General features: G+C 53.3%; 1 protein-coding gene across 1 annotated transcript in view; it reads left to right on the top strand.

The window, feature by feature from the left end:
* EMILIN2 (elastin microfibril interfacer 2) overlaps positions 1 to 18174 on the top strand; it is a 50846-nt gene extending 32672 nt beyond the window's left edge. Inside the window, exons 5-8 of the mRNA XM_033837600.2 lie at positions 13042 to 13407; positions 14730 to 14762; positions 15310 to 15438; positions 17155 to 18174. Of these exons, the coding sequence (XP_033693491.1) occupies positions 13042 to 13407; positions 14730 to 14762; positions 15310 to 15438; positions 17155 to 17492 (866 nt within the window). The 3' untranslated portion in view covers positions 17493 to 18174. The remainder of the gene's footprint in view (positions 1 to 13041; positions 13408 to 14729; positions 14763 to 15309; positions 15439 to 17154) is intronic.
* Positions 18175 to 18853: the final 679 nt, after the last annotated feature.

Here is an 18853-nt window from a genome sequence, read left to right as displayed (position 1 = left end):
TCATAATCTCTGTCATTATCATGACAGAGCATCCGCTTTGAGCATCCTCTTGTTCCCTAAAATCTAGGGCCTACGTGATGGCAGGTAGAATGCATTGTATTCCTTTCCAAAGACAGAGACAGGACCGTGGACAAAAGCACTTCAGGGGCAGTAACTGTTTAAAGCCCCATAGTGTCCAGAACAAGGACGCTCGTAAGTTGCGCTTAGGGCAATGCCGGCTGCACGTGCCACGCTCGACAAATGTTTGTTGAATGAATTAATGAATTGAGTGGATGAATGGTCCCTTAATAGTATTGAGTGATATAGTCAAGTTAATTTCTGTTATTTGGGGGTTCAGCACGTCATCCCTGAAGGGTAGAGCCTCCCTTGTACCTGGATTCAGTAGCCTCAGTACTGAGCCAGCCTTTTCTAATGCACGCGGGAGGGATGAGCGGGGAGCTCACATTTATGGAGCGCTTTTTATTTGAATCAGCACTGGCCTAGTCCCCTCAGGGATGTGTTCCAAGGTCGCACAGCTGGGAAGTGGTGGAGGTGGGGTGAGGACCCCAGGCGCTGTCCTCCAGGCCTGCACACATCTCCCCTATGTCTCCCAGAGATGAACGCACACTTACTGGGTCCATGAGGACTTGGGGAGGGCCAGCCATGTGCCCGAGAGGACCCCACTTCCTGACCAGTCCTGTCTTCTTTGTTGGCCTTTATCACCTTTCCACCTTGCTCAGCTACAGGTGACAAAGGCCCTTACCTGTTGATGCAAGTTCCTGGCCTGGTGTGAGCTTGTAGAATTTTAGGATCAGGTCCTATCTGAGACTTACAGCCTGAGAAGGGGAGGCTGGAGTGGGAGAAGCAGAGGAGCCCTGGCCTGGCCGGGGAGAGCCAGGGCCTGGTCCACAGGAGGCGGGAGGGTCCCAGGTGGTGGGTGGGAAGTGCTTTGAACCTTCCCAGAGATAAGGAGTTTGTAGATAAGGAATTACCCAGGCAGTCCCTATATTTATAACCCTCCCCCTCCCCTCCCCCCAGGCCCACACAGCTCCCCTATCTCTGGAATGTTGGGTAAAGGTCACAGGACTATGTGTGTATTCATAGAATGATTGTCCCTCATGGTGACAGTTCTGTCTGGACTGTGCTTTTTAACAACAGATTGAACCAGATATTTCCAGTTGATTTGCAGCTCCCAGGCAGCGTGGGAAGCTGTGTTTACTCCTTCACGCTTGGCTGTGAAAGGAGGGGTCGGGGGTGAGCGCCTTTAAAGAGAATGTGGCTTCCAAAAGATGATCCTTTCGGAATGAACTCATTGTTCTGAGTGTAGAAAGCATGGATTTCCGAGAATTTCATTGATTGGAAAGAGACAAACGGGCAGAGTCTGTCCATCCTTGCAGTGCATCCAGGTCTAGGAGAACCGGAGCATGAGAGGTCTGTGGGTGAATCTGGAGTTCAGGTCACATGGACCAGTTAAGAGTCAACAGTACAGGGGCTTCCCTGGTGGTGCAGTGGTTAAGAATCCGCCTGCCAGTGCAGGGGACACGGGTTCAAGCCCCAGTCCGGGAAGATCCCAAATGCTGCGCCACAACTACTGAGCCTGTGCTCTAGAGCCTGAGAGCCACAATTACTGAAGCCCGCACACCTAGAGCCCGTGCTCCACAACAAGAGGAGCCACCGCAATGAGAAGCCCGTGCACTGCAACGAGGAGTAGCCCCTGCTCACCACAACTAGAGAAAGCCCGGGCGCAGCAACGAAGACCCAACGCAGCCAAAAAAAAAAAAAAAAAAAAAAAGAGTCAACAGTACATTTATTGAGCACCTACTATGCGCAGGGCTCTGTGAGGGGTGCAGAGGTGAGTAGCACGACCCTCACGCTCCAGGCGTTTTCAGTCACGGGGCTAACGACATGCACTGGTCTGCAGAGAGGATGAATGAGGTGGTGTGTTAGGGCCCAGTGAGTGGTGTCAGGGTTTATCCTTTTAGTTCATTGGATCTTACTGAACCCGTACTTTGTGGGAGTAATGAGCTATGTCTGTGCAGTATGTGGATGTGTGACAGTGTGTGTGACAGTGACATTCTGAGGGGAAACAGGCAGACAGATGGTCACGGGCACAGGCACATGGCCACTGTGGAAGTCAGGGAGGGCTTCTCGGAGGAGGGAGCCTCCAAAGATGAGGAGGTTGAGTGTTCAGGGGCTGGTGGAGTGAAGGGTGAGGTGGAGTGATGAGAGAAGCTTCTGGAAGGAGGCGTTGGCGTTACTGGAGCTCATACTGAGGGGTGGGTAGGGTTCAGCAAAGCAGGAGGGGAGGACATCCCTGCTGAGGAGTTGTGTAAATGGGCCCGTTATTTACTGCTGTGTGACGGCCTACTCCAGATCCTGGTGGCTTAAAGCAACAGAGCTGTATCATTTTCCATTACTCTGCGGGTCAGGAAACTGGCTTGGCAGTTCTTCTGCTCCATTTGGTGTCAGCGTGAGTCACTCGCTCAGCTGCAGTCAGGGGGCTGGTGGGCCCGGCTGGGCTGGGAGGGCCAGGCAGACGGGTCACGTGTCCGGTGCCTCAGGGGTCCCTCCACACAGCCATCCTGTCTCTTCGTGTGGCTGACTTGGGCCTCCTCACAGCAGGTGGTCTCGGGTAGTCAGACTTATCACACGGTGAAAGCGGAAGCCTCTTCCAGGCGAGGCCCGGAGCTGGCATGGTGTCCCTTCTGCCACATTCCACTGGTCAAGGCAAGGTGATGCGGCTGGTGGGCGTCAGGACAGAGGGAATATTAACGACAGTCATCATCTCTCCCACTGCGAGCCAAGGTCCAGAGCTGAGAATGCAGGATGTAGCCACCAGAAGCCACATTGCTGGGCCAGGGACTCACACTCTGCTGTTTCTACCGCCCTGTTCACAGACCCCCTTCTTTTCTTTAGAAGCACCCGGAGGGGGCAGAACTACCCACGAGGCAGCCGGGGCAGCAGAAGGGGCTTCAGCTGACGCTCAGATAGATCCGAGTCTGTTTGTTACCTGCCACCTCCTGCGTCGTTGGTGCAGATGTTCCTCCCTGGGGTTTAAAAGAGATTCTTGAGATTTTTTTAAAATTAATTTTTATTGGAGTAGAGTTGATTTACAATGTTGTGTTAGTTTCTGCTGTACAGCAAAGTGAATCAGTTATACATATCCACATATCCACTCTTTTTTAGATTCTTTTCCATATAGGTCATTACAGAGTATTGAATAGAATTCCCTGTGCTACACAGTAGGTTCTTATTACTTATCTATTTTATTTTATATATAGTAGTGTGTATATGTCAATCCCAGTCTCCCAATTTATCCCTCTGATCCTTGAGATTATAAACCAAACAAAAATGTTTGGTTACTTTTTTGGACGAAAGGTCCATGCCTGTCATCTAGGACTCAGCACTGCCTAACTTCTTCTTTTTTTTTTTCGGTTAATTAATTTATTTTTTGGCTGCTTTGGTTCTTCGTTGCTGTGTGCAGCTTTCTCTAGTTGTGGCGAGCAGGGGCTGCTCTTCATTGCGGCGCATGGGCTTCTCATTGTGGTGGCTTCTCATTTGCAGAGCACGGGCTCTAGGCGCGCAGGCTTCAGTAGTTGCCAGTAGTTGCGGCATGCGGGCTCAGTAGTTGTGGCTCACGGGCTCTAGAGTGCGGGCTCAGTAGTTGTGGCACACGGGCTTAGTTGCTCCATGACATGTGGGATCTTCCCGCATCAGGGCTCGAACCCATGTCCCCTGCATTGGCAGGCGGATTCTTAACCACTGCACCACCAGGGAAGCCCAGCACTGCCTAACTTCTAAAAGGTGAAGAACCACTGTATTTTCATGACTGTCTCACCTTAACGCTCTGTGATGTGGGTGTGACACCCCTGGGCCCCATATGCCCCACCCCTTCATTTATATAGTCATTCACTCAACAGATGCTTACTGAGTCATGTCCTAGGGCTGGCGTTTCAGCCCTGAAGGACCTTACACTCTAGAGCGTAAGACACGTAATGCACAGCTCAGCAAATGAAGATCTGATTTCAGCTGGTGATCAGTGTGTGGGGAAAGACCCAACAGAGAGGGTGATAGAGGACGGGGGACTTTGTATTTTAGATCAGAGGTCGGGGAGGGTTGCTCAGTGGAGATGACCTTTGAGCAGAGACGTGAATAAGATGAGGGAGCGAGCCCTGCAGAGATCTGTGTTCCCGGCAGAGGGAAAAAGCATGTTCAAAGGCCCTGAGGCAGGAATGTGTTTGTCCTGATTGAGGACTCAGAATGCCAGTTTGATCGGGTCTGTGAGCAAGGGGGAAAGTCTTAGGCAGTGAGGTCAGGGAGTAGGAGTCAGATGAGGTGGGATTTTATAGGCTGTGATAACGGATTTTAAGTATCATGAGAAACTCTTGGAGAATTTAGAGCCAGGAAGTGATTATTATTTCCCAGGTTTGCAATCCCAGCTACTCTACACATTCTTTGGGACTTTGGGCAAGTTATTTATCTACTTAATGCCTCACTTTCTACACCTGTTAATTGGAGCGAATCATGATAATAATAATACTTCAGAAAGTTAGTATGAGGATTAATATTCCTAACTAGTGGAGTATTAAATAGTGCCTGGCACCTGGGAATCCCTCAGTAAATACCAGCTGTGATGTCGACCCTCTGTCCCCTATGGTGGATGTTCATTCTGCTCCTGGGTGAACTTCTCTCTTCCTCTTCCTACCAGCCCCCGGGCCTGCAGCCTCAGAGGAGTGAGAGCAGGCTTGTCCACACCGCAGACATGGGATGAAAGCCCTGGGTGTGGGGCTCCTGGCTGCTCTGTCAAGTGTTTCTAGAAAGCCAGAGGGTTTTGTCTCTTTCCTCTTTCCCTTTCCTTTTCTTCTTTTCTAAACTGGGAGTCAGGGAGAAAGTGTAAAAAGCCTAGAAATCTCCCCTTCCTAGCATTCAGGATTCATGTTCAAATAAATTAGCTTGTGAAGGGCAAGGAGATGGAGAAGTCCTTTGTTCTTCTGTGGATGTGGCCCTAGGCTTTGGGCTTCTGTGCCCCGTCCCACTGGCTCCTGTTTTCAGTGTTGGTTCTTCACACCATCTCCCCAGCACCCTGTCCCTTTCCTTTAGCTGCAGCTTGTCCCCACGTTGACTGAAATTGTCGGGTAGGGGTCGCTCTGTCGCTGGCAGCTCCAGGGTCTGCCCCCAGCGTGGCTGAAAGCCAGAGTCTGCTTTCTGCCGGGGCCCCGGGACCAGACTGTGACGTTTCTGCTGTTCCCCTTCCAGTTGGGACATAAGGGGAGTTCCCGTTGCTGAGAAACCTGGGGCTCCCACCCGAGCCGAGATGGGGCAGGGGAATAGTCTGCGCGTCAGGGAAGTTCTCCTCCCCTGCGTCACGGTTCCGAGAAGGGCCATGCCTGCCGGACGTCGCGGCACTGTTTCAGCAACTCCAGTGACAGCGGCACTGCTTCCTCTTTCTAATCTGCCACCTCTTCTGCAAATGTCTTAGGGCAATTTCTCATAAATACTTTTTTTCTCTCTTCTTTTAAATTTTAATTTTGTTGGAGTATAGTTGATTTACAATGTTGTGTTAGTTTCAGGTGTACAGCAAAGTGATTCAGTTATACATATTCATATATTCTTTTTTGTAGATTCTTTTCTCATATAGGTGATCCCAGAATACTGAGTAGAGTTCCCTGTGCTATACAGTAGGTCCTTGTTGGTTATCTAGCGTATATAGTAGTGTGTGTGTGTTCATCCCAAGCTCCTGATTTATCCCTCTCCCCCTGACATTTCCCCTTTGGTAACCATAAGTTTGTTTTCGATATCTGTAAGTCTGATTCTGTGTTGTAAACAAGTTCATTTGTTTCATTTTTTACAAAATTTGATTCCACATATGAGTGATAGCATATGACATTTGTCTTTGTCTGACTTACTTCACTTAGTATGATAATCTCTAGGTCCATCCATGTTATTGCAAATGGCATTATTTCATTCTTTTTTATGGCTGAATAGTATTCCATTGTATATATGAACCACATCATCTTTATCCATTCCTCTGTCGATGAACACTTAGGTTGCTTCCATGTCTTGGCTGTTGTAAATAGTGCTGCAGTGAACATTGGGGTGCGTGTATCCTTTCAGATGATGGTTTTCTCCAGATAGATGCCCAGGAGTGGGATGGCTGGATCATATGGTAGTTCTATTTTTAGTTTTGAATTATATTAATAACGTTTCATTCAGGGGTATTACAGATTTAAGAATCCCATCTTTATCCAGTTGCTTAGCCTAAGCTGTGCTGTAAGAATGAAAAAGCACAGATTTTTCAAATAAGCATTTAACCGTAAAGCATGGCCAGGGGAAGTGTGGCCTGATGCCAGTGTTATGAGGGTTTTGGCCCTCAACTTGAAATTGGCTGAGTTTGGGGCCAGTGTAGGTCCAAGATATTATGATGGAGTAAGTCAGAGTTTTATAAATACATATAAGGCTAAACAAACTGCCCACACTCAGACCACACCAACTCCAGACGATACCTGCCCTTTTGCCCTGTGAGCATCTGGTTGTTGTAAAGCTCTTTAGTTGGTGAAAGTTGCAGCTGCCTTTCTCCATCTTAACGTTGACTTTAGAACTGCCATGTTCCGGGAGGGCTCTCCCACAGCTGCGTGCAAAATCCTCTGTGAGCTTTACAAAAATAAGGACTCCGGGCTCACTCGGGAGATTCCTGCTCAGCAGGGATGAGGTCACATCCAGGAATTTGTAATTAAATTTGTAATTAAAACAAAGAACCCCCTAGCTCTGGTCCCAGAAGTGGAAGGCAGGCCCCCTCAGAGGCGGCACTGGGGCTGCCGTGCCCAGAAAGAAGAGAAGCGGGGGCGGGAGGGCGGTGAGGAGAGAGGATAAAATCCTGGACTTGACCCAGCGCCACCCACGCAAGCTCCACCGTGACGTGCACATCCGCTGGGGGACTCTGCTCTTCGCTGTTGACGTGTCTCCTTAGGCCTTGACTACTACCGCTTTATAGTGAGGCTGAAAATCAGGTAGATCCTCTCTCTGCATTTCCATATACAACTTAGAATCAGCTTGTGAATTTCTACCAAAAAAAATCCCCCAGTGGCGCTGATGCTTGGGTCGGCCTCTCTGGGATTCAGTGACATCGAATGAGTCTCCGTCCCACATGAGCTGCCCCCGATGTCAACAGGAGCGGCTGGAGCCGTCTCTCTGTGTCAGTGTTCTCTAGGTTGTACTTTTCAGAAATGCCGGCCTGTTTCCCCTGTTGAGGCTGATTCCACCAGCTTCTGTGTGATCGCGTCTGGACTCCTTTCTCGGCTGGGCCAGTGGGCTCTGTCCTCTAGAGGAAGAGTCGGTCCGGGCCCTTCTGTGATGAAACCACGGCGCCCCTTGGACGAGCTTGAATGCTTTTCCTCTTCATTCCAACCAAAGCCCAAAGCAGCATTTCGACTGCCATTTGCTCAGAGTAGGACCGTTCCTGCGAACGCATGGTTTCCCTTCCTCTGTTGTCAGGGGAGCAGTGCAGGGTTTCTGTGGGTTGTCTCCCCAGTCCTGAGAGTCCTTCACATGCCTCTACGGCCCGTCTTCCCTCAGCCTTTCTGCAGGGAGACCAGCAAGCGTCTCCTTGGAAGCCCCTGCCTCGGGCCCGCCCTGTGCCCGTCAGTGAGAGCACCAGAGTCCCGCAGAACCTCCCGCTGAGCCTCGCGTTTCTCAGGCGCTTCCCAAGAGCTGAGCTTTGCCGGGCAGTGTGGCCCTCCGTCCACTTAGCCTGCTGTATGTCAGCATGTGGATCGTTTTTTTTAAGTCATAAGTCTTGGGAATTCTGTGGAAGTCCAGTCGTTAGGACTCCACGCTGTGACTGCTGAGGGCGCAGGTTCAGTCCCTGGTCAAGGACCTAAGGTCCTGCAAGCTGTGCGGCGTGGCCAAGAAAGAAAGAAAGAAAGAAAATATGAAGTCATAAGGCTTGATTGACCTCTTTAAAATAGTCCCCCGGAGTTGCAGGGTTTGGTCAGCAGACACACCCTTGGGAGGCCAGGCAGCTCAGCTTCCCCCCAACTGGGAATTGCCCTTGACGTTTGCAGTGTTTTACAGTCAGGGACGCGCCCCTGCACCCATCACTTCATCTGACTGGCACCGATTCCGCCTGCTTGTCAGGAGTCTTTGCCGGTTTAGCCCGATTGATGGCTGAGCTGATAACTCAGGAGGTTTCTGTGGCTTTCCCTCAGCCACACCACCAACAAGACTAACGTCCAAGGCCCGTGTCTGTCCCCACATCCCTGCTCTGTGACAAGGTACCACCAAGTGGCCAGGCACAGCCACGGGGCCGGAACTTGGGCGATTTAGCTGCCACTCTGCAGGGTTGTGTGGCGGCTGCAGGAGGAGCCAGGCCACCCAGGCTCCTGAGAGCGGAGGAAGGCATGTCAGTCTCGTGGACTGTTGCGGATTTCCTTAGGCAGGTCTTTGTCTTAGCAAGGTTGAAATTGGCTTTTAATAAGAACTTTAATGGAGAGGGAGTGGCCTTTCCTACATGGGGTCAGGTCCATCCTTGGTAAGGCTGTGGCCCTGCCCATCCCGCACACAGTGGCACAAGGCCACACTGTGGCATCAGGACCAACGCCTTGGGGCAAGTTCTGGAACGAGAGCAAGCACACGTATGGCTGATCATTCCTCGCACGTGAAACATGGGCAGCAACACTTGGCTCTTACGAGGAACTCAGTACAAATGGTCACTCTCTGGATTAGAAACATATGTTCGCTTTGGAAAGACGAGAGTCATCTTTCCAGAGTGAGCAACATGCTGTCCAACCTTTGTTACAACCATGTAATGAATGTGTGCTTTAGAAACACCACGTGACGCACTGGGCTGAGCCCGTGCTGGGGGCCAGGGCTGGGGAGCAGCCTGGATCCAGGGCCGCTTTCTCATGACCGTCTTTGCCGTGATGTGAGTGGTGTTCTGGAGCTGCCTGTCCTGCGCAGCGTGCTGGACGGACTCCCCACGGAGATTGGCGGAGGATAGTTGGCCCAAGCAGGTTGTTCATTTGTTTCCCCCTGCCTTCCACTTGCTATGACAAGCCTGGGTGTTGAGGGAGTGATGAACGTAAAAGAGAACCATCACTGACTCTAGGTACTGGCATTGCCCTTATAGGACCCCAGAACGATTATCGTTGGCAAAATTAGGGCACCTCATTTAATGGTTGGCAGGAGTGAGGGTGCAGCCCATGGTACCTGCTGTACTTCCAGCCTTCCTTCATTCACCAAATACTTAGATGTCTCAATGTCACGTGCCAGGCCCTGGGGATAAAAGATCATTAAAATGGGTCCTCAAGCGCTCATCATCTAGCAAGAAAGGAGAGATGAAAAAAACCTGCAAAGACCCCTGAGAGGCCAAAGTGGTTCATGGTTCGGAGGCAGGATGTTCAAGCCCTACTGGGCAGATTCATGCCAGCTTCACGAGGAGCGGGTATCTGAACCGGGACTGCAGGGAGAGGTGTGTTTCGGTGGGGGCACCTGAAGAGGCATTTTAGGGAGTGCGAACAGCAAAGCACAAAGGCAGGGATGTTCAGCTGAGAGCCGGGCCCCCGTGGGCGTACTGAAGGTGGCAGGAGGCGATGGGGCAGGGGGTGGGGACACGGATGACAGAGGAGATTCTGTTGGATTTTATGAGCAGTGGAGGACAACCGGAGATTTCTGAGCAGGGAAGATGACTAGGACGCGTTCTAAGAGTATTCTGAGAAAGATGTGGAGGAAGGACGCAAAGGACGATTCAAAATTAGAATCAGCTGGACTTAGCCCAGATCGGGGTGTGTGTGATAAGTGAGAGCACCTGGACTAGGTGATGGGGCAAGCGACAGATAGGGGGGCTTCAGAGAAAGAGGGCTGGTTTAAAGGGTTTGGGGGGGATAGGTACCAAAATAAGGACCCAGTTGACGGGCTTGTACTTGGCTATTTTTAGGTGCTTTGCCAACTGTAATTCATTGAGGGTTGTAGGACTGAGGAAAAGTACTTGTTTTTAAATTTTGGGTGGAGACACATAAACATGGGCTAAAGGGAAGGAGCTGGTGGGGTGGAAGGAAAGAGATGGAGGAGAGAGGAGTGATGCTGGAGGAGCATCTCCAGCAGAGAAGGGAGGTGGGGCTAGGGCAGGAGCCTGTGCCCCTGGGAGGGAGGCCAGCTTGTGAGCCTGGAAACAGCGTGAGGAGGGAGGGGAGACAGACAGGGAAGGACCTGAGCTTGGACTGGAGGGAAAAGAGTTTAGAAACAGGCCCTGGGTGTCTTCCATAATTATGTCTTATAAAAATGAAATAGTTCTGAGAAGTTCATAATGAAAACCAGCTTTCCTGCCCCCTTTTCCCTGTTACCCTTCTCACCCTAGAGGTGGCCACGTGCCACTTTCAGCTGTTTTCTCCCCCTGATGTTTACCATCAATTTATTAGCTTTAGATATCTCTATATGGGTATTATTTGACATTATATATATTACTTATCAGCTGTAGACATTAGCCTATTAGGCTCTCTCGTGTCTCCCCCTGCTTCCCCTCCTCCCAGCTCCCAGTGGAGTTATGCCACAAAAATCGTCAGTATTTATGCTATGAGGAGCTAAACAGCTCAGTAATGGCCAAATATGATCACGTTGCTTTTCGTTTTGCTTTCCTCTGAATTAGTGGTAGTGCTGCATTATTATTTGCTAGATTTTACATATCTGTTTTGGATTCTTCTCACTCTCTGACACCCTCTCAATACCATAAAAATTATCAGATCATTTGTCAGTTCCATTTTTTAAATCAGTGACCTCTCCGGGAGTTCTCTCTTCCTGACCCAGTCTGGACTGCTTATTCTCTGGACTTGCTCTAAGGCTTTCAATCTGAAACTTCCTTCACTACCATCCTAGAAATTTCTTGAACCTCTCTCCTGTCTTAGACCCTTTCCTTTACTCTGCATTTCTTTCTTTCATGGTTTACTCTCGTTTCAGTGGAGTACATTTTCCAATAGCTTTCTAAGAAAGGGTGCTCAACAGTTTTGCTTGTTTGTTTGTCTTTAAATAGTGCATGCCTGGAAATGTCTTTATTCTAGTTTCACAACTGGCAGATATTTTAGCTGGGTACAGAATTCAAGGTTAGCAATGATATTCCCTCAAAATTTGAAGGTGTTCTTTTGTCTTCTGGTTTCCAGTACTGTTGTTGAGAAGCCTGGTGATGACCTTCTGATTTGAGGTCACTTTTTAGTTTTCCCGACAGTTTGTGTGGTCTTCTCTTTATCCTCAGTGTTCTGAATATGCTTTGGTTTGGGTCTTTCATTTAATAATTGTGCTGGGATCTTTCTTAGTTCTGAGAAATTGTGTATTTGAGTTTCTCCTTACTACCTCATCATCCCTACACCCGTTTTTCTGATCTTTCTTTTTGGGAAAGACTTCTGGGTTGGAAAGAGTCTAATTTTCCTATGGTTTCTCTCCTATTGTCCATTATTTTCTCTCTCTGGTCTACCTTCTGAAAGAGCACCTTGATTTTATCTACCAAATGTTTCATTGAATTTTCTTATTTTGGCAAGTATATTTTTAATCAGCAAAGACTCATCTTTATTCTCTGGTTAGGCCTCTCTCAATACCAATCTGTTCTTATACTTTGGATGCAGTGTCTTCTGTTTCTGAGATTATTACTTTGTTTTTGTTTAAAGCAGGCACAGCGTTTATTAGAAGCACAGTACGTGTGGGAGAGCACGCAATGAAGCGGTTTATTTAGTGCAGAAGCTAAAGTTACACACTTGGCGAAGCCTGTGGGCATCCTTGCTAGTGAGGAGCACGCCTTATTACATGTTTATTTTCTTGTATTATCTCTTTAGAGTTCCTTTTTGTTCATTGGTTTCCTTTCTCATTCTTGTCCTTCACTGTGGCTGGTGGTGTCCCCATGTTGGGAATTGCTCTGCCTCAGTTTCTATGCCCAGCTCAACTCTTCCCACCAGAGTCCTGAAGAGAATTAAGGCCTGATGCCTTTCCACTGTATGGTGTGAATTAACTTATCTTCAGTGCATCTAGAATGGTATTAGTTCTGTACCATCCATGGGGGAAATTAAAAAGTGATCACTTCATTCAAATCATTTTCCTTAGGGATTAATCCTCTCATGGAGTACTGGGTGGGAAAGGCTATTTGAGAAGTAGTCTCCCTTTGGGGCTGGAGGTGGGCTAGCAACGAACCAGATGGGTTCGATCTGCCATAATTACCTTTGTGAGTTTTAAAACAAAACTAGGCAGTGGGGCACAATGCAGTTACTGATTTTGCTTGGTCATAATTTTGTAGCCTTGGAAGCTGGGCCATTGCAGGCATAATACAGATTGAGGAGGTGGGTGGGGTTTGGCTTTTGAGGATGGTATTGTGACCAATCCTGGTTATTTTTAGATGTCTTACAGACCTTCAGGAAGGGCTTCCTGGAAGGTTAGTTCCAGGAATGTATTCATAGGAGGAAAGGGTGGCAGCTTCCCGCTTGTGTCATAGCGCCATCCCAAGAGGGCAGGGAAATGTGAATCACGACTTTTCTGCAGTGGAAATTCCCTCAGTTGGTGATCTTAAGGCTGTGGTGAGAGGTGGGGGGCACTGCCGCTCCTTTGGGAGCTGTGCCTGCTGCAGAGGCAGCCCGAGCTCCCTGACACCTGCCTGGGTCCCGTGACGTCTGCACCCAGCAGGTCCTCGGCTTGTGAGGCTGTCCACTGCGACCGTGAGACTAGCTTGTTTGAGAGAATGCAAGGCCGTGGGTGGCAGCAGGCAGGCAGATACCCCTGTGGTATCACCATGTAGTGAAATCAGGGAGGTTCGGGTGCTGTTTTGGAGAGTACGACCATCATGAAGAAAGAGGGTGAAGGTCCCCCTCCCCTGGGCAGGGGGTCCAGGCAGGCTGTCCCCACTCTGTGGTGGCTGCTCTTGTGTCTGCTGGTGGGCCCAGCCCAGGGACCCCGCAGAGGCCACAGGCCAGCCCCCCAAGCACACACCTTCCAGGGAGCCATGCCCACGGAAGTCTCACAGAGGGGCCTGTGGTTGAGCAGTCAAGTCTGAGGTTTTGAACCCTGTGTATTTCTTTCCACTTTCCAAATGCTCAGCGGAGGAGCCCTCAGCAGCACCCCAGCCTCTGCCCCAAGGGAAGGCCCCCACCAAGCCATCTACTCCAGCGCTGACCCCTCCACCGCCGACCCCTCCACCGCCGTCCAAGGACCCTGGACAGCAGCCGCACATAGGCCAGCAGCCTGTCCTGCCCAAGAGACGCCCCCGGCCACTGCCCCCGCTGCTGCGGCCAGGCTGGACGGGGCTGCCCTTCTTGCCTGGCTCCACCGGGGTCATTATGGAGACTGGAGAGGCCGGGCCCCCGGGCAGGATGGGCATGTCGGGGCGAGGACTGCCCCGGGGCGTGGACGGCCAGACTGGGCAGGGGCCCATCCCCAGGGCCGAAGGCTACGCGGGAGCACCAGGTAAGGGTCCCCCGCTGCGGGGCATCTGAGCTACGGAAGGTGAGGATGCACAGAGGGGGCAGCCTGAGCCCCAGGGGGCTGCTGCAGGGTCTCTGCGGGTCATGGGTGCAGCCTTCAGGGTACAAGGTCCAAAACTTGGCTCTCCAAAGGTTCTGTGGTACTCTGGGGATAGTACATCATACTTAGAAATAGATTTGTGCCATGGGCTGTAATACCTGGACCATGGACCACACAGGCAGCTCCTTGATCTCCCTAGCAGGAAGTGTACCGGGGAAACCAAGAGGATACCGGGAGCTTGCGTAGCCGCAAAGATGAGCACACATCAAAGTGGGTAGGCTGGAAGGTTCTGGCTCCAACCCCAGCTATGTCATTGTAAGGCTTAGCTCTGTCAACGGCAAAGAGAAGATAATAATAGGACTTCAGAGAGTTATTGTGAGGATGGAGAAAAGCCTAGGTCAGTGCTTGGCCAGTTAAGTGCTTCATGCGAGTTGGAAGGTCAGCACCGTGGTGGTGGAGGAGGTGAAGGCAGGCGGGAGAAGGAAAAGGGAGCATTTATGGGACACCCACTGCATGCCAGGGGCTGAACTAGGGGCTGGCTCTACAGCTTTCCCTACGGCACCGTGAAGCTGATATTCTACTGACAGGTGAGGAAGCTGAGGCTCTGGGCTAGCGCATATAAACACGTGACGCTGCTTGGGGTAGTTCACGTCAGCTGTCACAGGATAGTACCAGCCAGTCGCCTCAGAGTTCAACCAAGCTGCCGGTTGGAGGCACTCAGCCACAGGCAAGGACAGCCTGCCTGAATGAAGCGCCGTGCCTGCTGGGCAGGTGGGGTCACTGCCGTTCCTTCTCAGCCACCCCAAGCTCCAGTGATCCCAGCTCCCTTAGGCAGGTGTGGGGACTTTTCTAAGATGACAGTTTTCCTTCTGTTCCACGTATCTTGGATGCTTACATACTTTTGGGCAATTTGTTCCTTTGTATGTCTGTCCTTCCTTCCACGCATCCACACGACAAACACTGCATCCAGTCTACCTGGGGGCAAAGCTAGTGAACAGTCCCTGCTCCTGGAGGGCGAGCGTGGGAGTGGACATGTCAGTCTGGAGCCTGCTCGCCGGCTTGGGCCCCAAGGCTCCAGTCCATCTTCTTCCTATTCCCCCCAGCCAGTTCGTCCTCAGGGCTGTCTTCTCTGTGCAGGCAGCTGGGAGTGGGTGCTCTTAATGTCTACTTACACACAGTGTGAGGAACAGGCAGAAAAGGAGGGGCTCAGGAAAATGAGGTGCGCTATTAGGGCTTTGACACTGCATCTGCGTTTTGTTTTTCAGGGTACCCCAAGTCACCGCCTGTAGCCTCCCCAGGTACGTTAGCCGGGACGGGAGGCCGAGGCGGGTGGTCCTGGGCAGCCCCTGTCCCGCCCCCCCCGCCCCCACGGCGGGTCCTGTCTCCTCCCTCTGGGCGATTAGCACGGGTGCAGCCCTCCCCGGCTCACTTGCTCGCGTGTGCACGAACACAAACGCGCGTGCGTGCACCGCCCCCACCCCCCGCCGCATAGCATCACGCATGCACAAAGCCCCCGCCTCGCGTGTGCGCGCGCAGCCTCCCAGCTCTCATCTCAGAAGCGCTCACACAGAAGCACCTTGTGGGGCCTCAGTGCCCCCACCCCAGACATCATGCACAAGGCCCACGCATGCGCGAAGCCTCCCATCTCACGCAGCGGCCAACGCAATCCACACATGCGCACTCCCACCAACTGCCTGCCCCTCTGACAAGGGCGCTGTTGGGCCCAGGGTGTGAGGAGGGGGTGTGCCCACTTTGAGGCGAAATGCAAGGCCCAGGCAGCCCCTCGGGACGGCGCGCAGGCCTCGGCACGGGGCCTGACTGAAGGCGCATCCTCTCTCCGCCCAGGGGTCCCGGCGCCGTCTCTGGTGTCCTTCTCTGCGGGGCTCACCCGGAAGCCTTTCCCCAGCGATGCGGGCGTCGTCCTCTTTAACAAAGTGCTGGTGAACGACGGGGACGTGTACGACCCCAGCACCGGTGAGTCCGCCCGCACACACGGCCGCTCGGGAGGCCTCTCCCAGCCGGGAGGCTGCGAGGAAGGTCCCTCCCCGCTGCCACGACAGGTGCGCCCACGCCGCCGCCTGCGGGATTCCTGGTTTCTGAGCCCCAAGTGGGTCAGCAGCAGTGCGGGGCGCCTGCTCTGGGGCAGAACCGCTCGCCCTGACGGGGGTTCGGTCCATGTGGTCCCCAGCCCCCGAGAACAGCGGGGACGGGAGGCCACCCCGGTGCCTGGGCTGCTGTCCTCGGGGCCGTGGGCATCGCGCCTGCGGGAGGAGAGCCAGGACCCCCTGGTCCGCCGCTGTCCCCCCGCCCACAGGCACCAGCGGACCTGGGTGTCACGTGCTGCTGTGGCCGGGGCTCTGTGTGGCCCCTGGGAGGGAATCGGCTCTCTGCGAGCAGAGATGTGAGTTGCCGCCCTGGCCCCGGGTCTCAGGACCACGGGCCTCGGGTTTTAGCGAGCATCAGAGTGAATGAAGTGCAGAGCGTAGAAAAACGGGGCTCCTGGCCTCCAGGCCCAGGGGCGTGAAGCTCGGCATCACACTCTGGTTTTAACGGGCTTGGAGGCGGGGGTGTGAGAAGGCTGCTTCGCTTTGTGCTCAAGTTGGGCTTCCCCTGGGGCCCTCACTCCGCGCAGTCTCGGCTATGGGGACAGCTTGTCCACGCCGACAGGCCAGGTGCTCTCGGCACACAGGGACCGTGACCTTCATTTCTCTCCTGTTCCCAGGATACCCATGCTCTCTCCAGCAGGTCTTCAGTAAAGAGAGTTCTGCGTGACCCTGAGCAGACGCTGGCCATGTGCCCGGAGTGCTGGGGTCCGTCTGTCCCCAGGCTCTAAATTTACTGAGAAGAGCTGGGCAAGGGAGCTGGGCGGCCTGGCACATTTCAGGGCAGGTTAAAGACTCAGGCCCCTTAGATTCCTTCTCAGCCCGTGGTCAGTGGCCCATGTCCAGCCCCCTTCCCGGAGCCCTTGGGCAATGGCCGCTCCTGCCAGCACTGGGTCTGGCTGTGGGCCCACGTGCCGCTGCTTTGCAAATGGGCAACATCTGCGAACCTTATCCCCCCCACTTCCGACCAGCCCTTCCCCTGCCTTCCCAGCCCCAGAGCGTGTCTAAATACCAGCTCGCGGCTGCGCGTGGATGCCAGCTGGGTACTGGTCCAGCAGGGAGCCTGGCTCTTCCACCGGAGGAAGGCTGGCTGTGGCTGCATCCCTGGCTCGGTGTCTCTTCTTCCTACGTTAATGACCGACCTTGTGGGGAGTTTTTGGTCCTGCCTCCCCAGAAGGCAGCTAAGGCGTTCTGTGGCTATTGTGCCCGTGAGGTCGATTCTAAGTTGGCCTCGAGGTGCTTTCAGTGACAGAGAAAACTCCCCAGAGGCAGCCAGGACCGGCGGTGAGGGGGAACGGGCCAGTTTTCCCTCAGGCTGCTGCTGGGTCTGCAGCGAGGACCAGGTCAGTGCAGAGAGCAGTGTGGGCCAAGGGGGCTGTCACTGTTGTTGGGTGGGTTTAGTATGCAGAGGGGCTGCGCCCCTGAGTGCGCCTGCCTCCCGGGGGGAGGCTGAGCAGGACTTTGAGCCCAAACCCAGGCCACTCAGGGCAAACCCAGAGGCTGGTCTGCCTTCATCCGGGTTGTCAGCTTGTCGCAAAAGGCTGTGATGGTGTCACGTGAACACCGGTGTCTGCTCTCCTCCTACCAGGGGTCTTCACAGCTCCGTACGACGGGCGCTACCTGATCACGGCCACGCTCACCCCCGAGAGGGACACGTACGTGGAAGCCGTCCTTTCGGTCGCCAACGCCAGCGTGGCACAGCTGCACACGGCCGGCTACAAGAGAGAATTCCTGGAATACCACCGGCCCCAGGGGGCCGTGCACACTTGTGGGGGCCCGGGGGCGTTCCACCTTATCGTGCACTTGAAGGCAGGGGACGGCGTCAACATCGTGGTGACCGGGGGCAGGTTGGCGCACACAGACTTTGACGAAATGTACTCCACGTTTAGTGGGGTTTTCTTATATCCTTTCCTGTCCCACCTCTGAGGTGGCCGGGCAAAGGAAGGGGAGAGTTGTAGGAACTCGGCAGCTTTAATGTATTCAGCGTGTGTGTGACTGGAGCACTGGTCTAGTTTCCTGCAGACACCCCACCACCTCCCCCAGGTAAAGGCCACGTCTGGCTGCCAAGGCAGCAAGGAGCAAACCACGGGCCAACGTGGCCCCGACGCCTAGAGTCGGAAGCGCCCCTGCCTGCCCGCCGGCTCCTCCCCTGCGTCTCCCAGCTCCCACCTCTGGCTCTGCCGTGGCCCGCGCTCTCTCCGAGGGGCCTGTGCTGGGCGTACAGGGTGCTGACCGCGGAGGCTCCAACTGCTGCCCGGTGGGATCACGCCCTGCTGCTGGAGAAGGACGAGCCGCTGAGAGGAGGCAGAGCTGGCCCCAGTGGCCAGGCTTTGCTGGAGCAGAGCTGCCGCCAGCTGCTTCTGTCTTCACTTACCCTGCATGTGGGAGAAGAGTTTAAACACTGAAGTGGCATGTGCCACCACAGACCTAGGGTGGACAGTGGGCTGTCCCAGGTTTGGCTCGCCACCCCCTCCCCCCCCCCACCCCGGGTTTGCCTGGCTGAGAGGGACACGAGAGAGACTGTCATGTGGCTTGTTGGGCTCCTTGAATGACATGTACGACTTAAGTGCAAGACAGGGAGTGTCAATAAAGATGTAAAACACTTCCAGTTCAGTCTGGTGCCTTCTGGATTGAGAGTTGCTGCCGAAAAGCAAACTACAGTAAATGACTTCAATGGCTGCAGAAAGTAAGCTTGAGTCAATTCATCTCAACCATGCAACTGTTATCCCTCAGCATGCACGCCGTGCACTTGGGGGTTGTTCTTGGCTTGTAAAGACAGACAGACTAGATGTGCTTGGAGGTCAGAGTCCCCATGTGAGCCCCACAGCTGAAAAGGGGGCTCCTCCAGGGGGCGCTGGACATTCACATTGAACCCGCAGCTGCCCAGCTCGCAGCAGATGCAGCTGTAAGGACTCCTGAGCTCCCAGGCAACAAGAGGCCCAACACAAAACCGACCACACTGAACACCGAGGTCATCTGAGGAAAGCAGGACTCCTCCCGTGGAGAGCACGCTCTGTTCCCGGGAAGCCCAGGCCCCTCACTCCTCTACGGGCGGCCACACCAGACCCTTAGCTCCGCGTGGTCTTTGCTCATCAGGTTGGTAAAACCTGTTGGCCAACCAAGTGCCACTGGGGCTCCCCAGAGCCCCAGGGAAAGATGTGGACAATAGAAACAAGTTTCCTTGGCTGACATCAAGCCACCAAGGTTCTCTTATGCTGTAAGAATGTTTTTTCCAGGACTGCTTGCAAATGAGAGCCCAGGGCGGCCAGTGGACAGAGAGGCCGGCC

The sequence above is a fragment of the Tursiops truncatus genome, chromosome 13, assembly GCF_011762595.2.
Source record: "Tursiops truncatus isolate mTurTru1 chromosome 13, mTurTru1.mat.Y, whole genome shotgun sequence".
Taxonomy (NCBI): domain Eukaryota; kingdom Metazoa; phylum Chordata; class Mammalia; order Artiodactyla; family Delphinidae; genus Tursiops; species Tursiops truncatus.
Note: the sequence above shows the minus strand (reverse complement) of the source record. Positions and strands in the feature narration are given on the sequence as shown.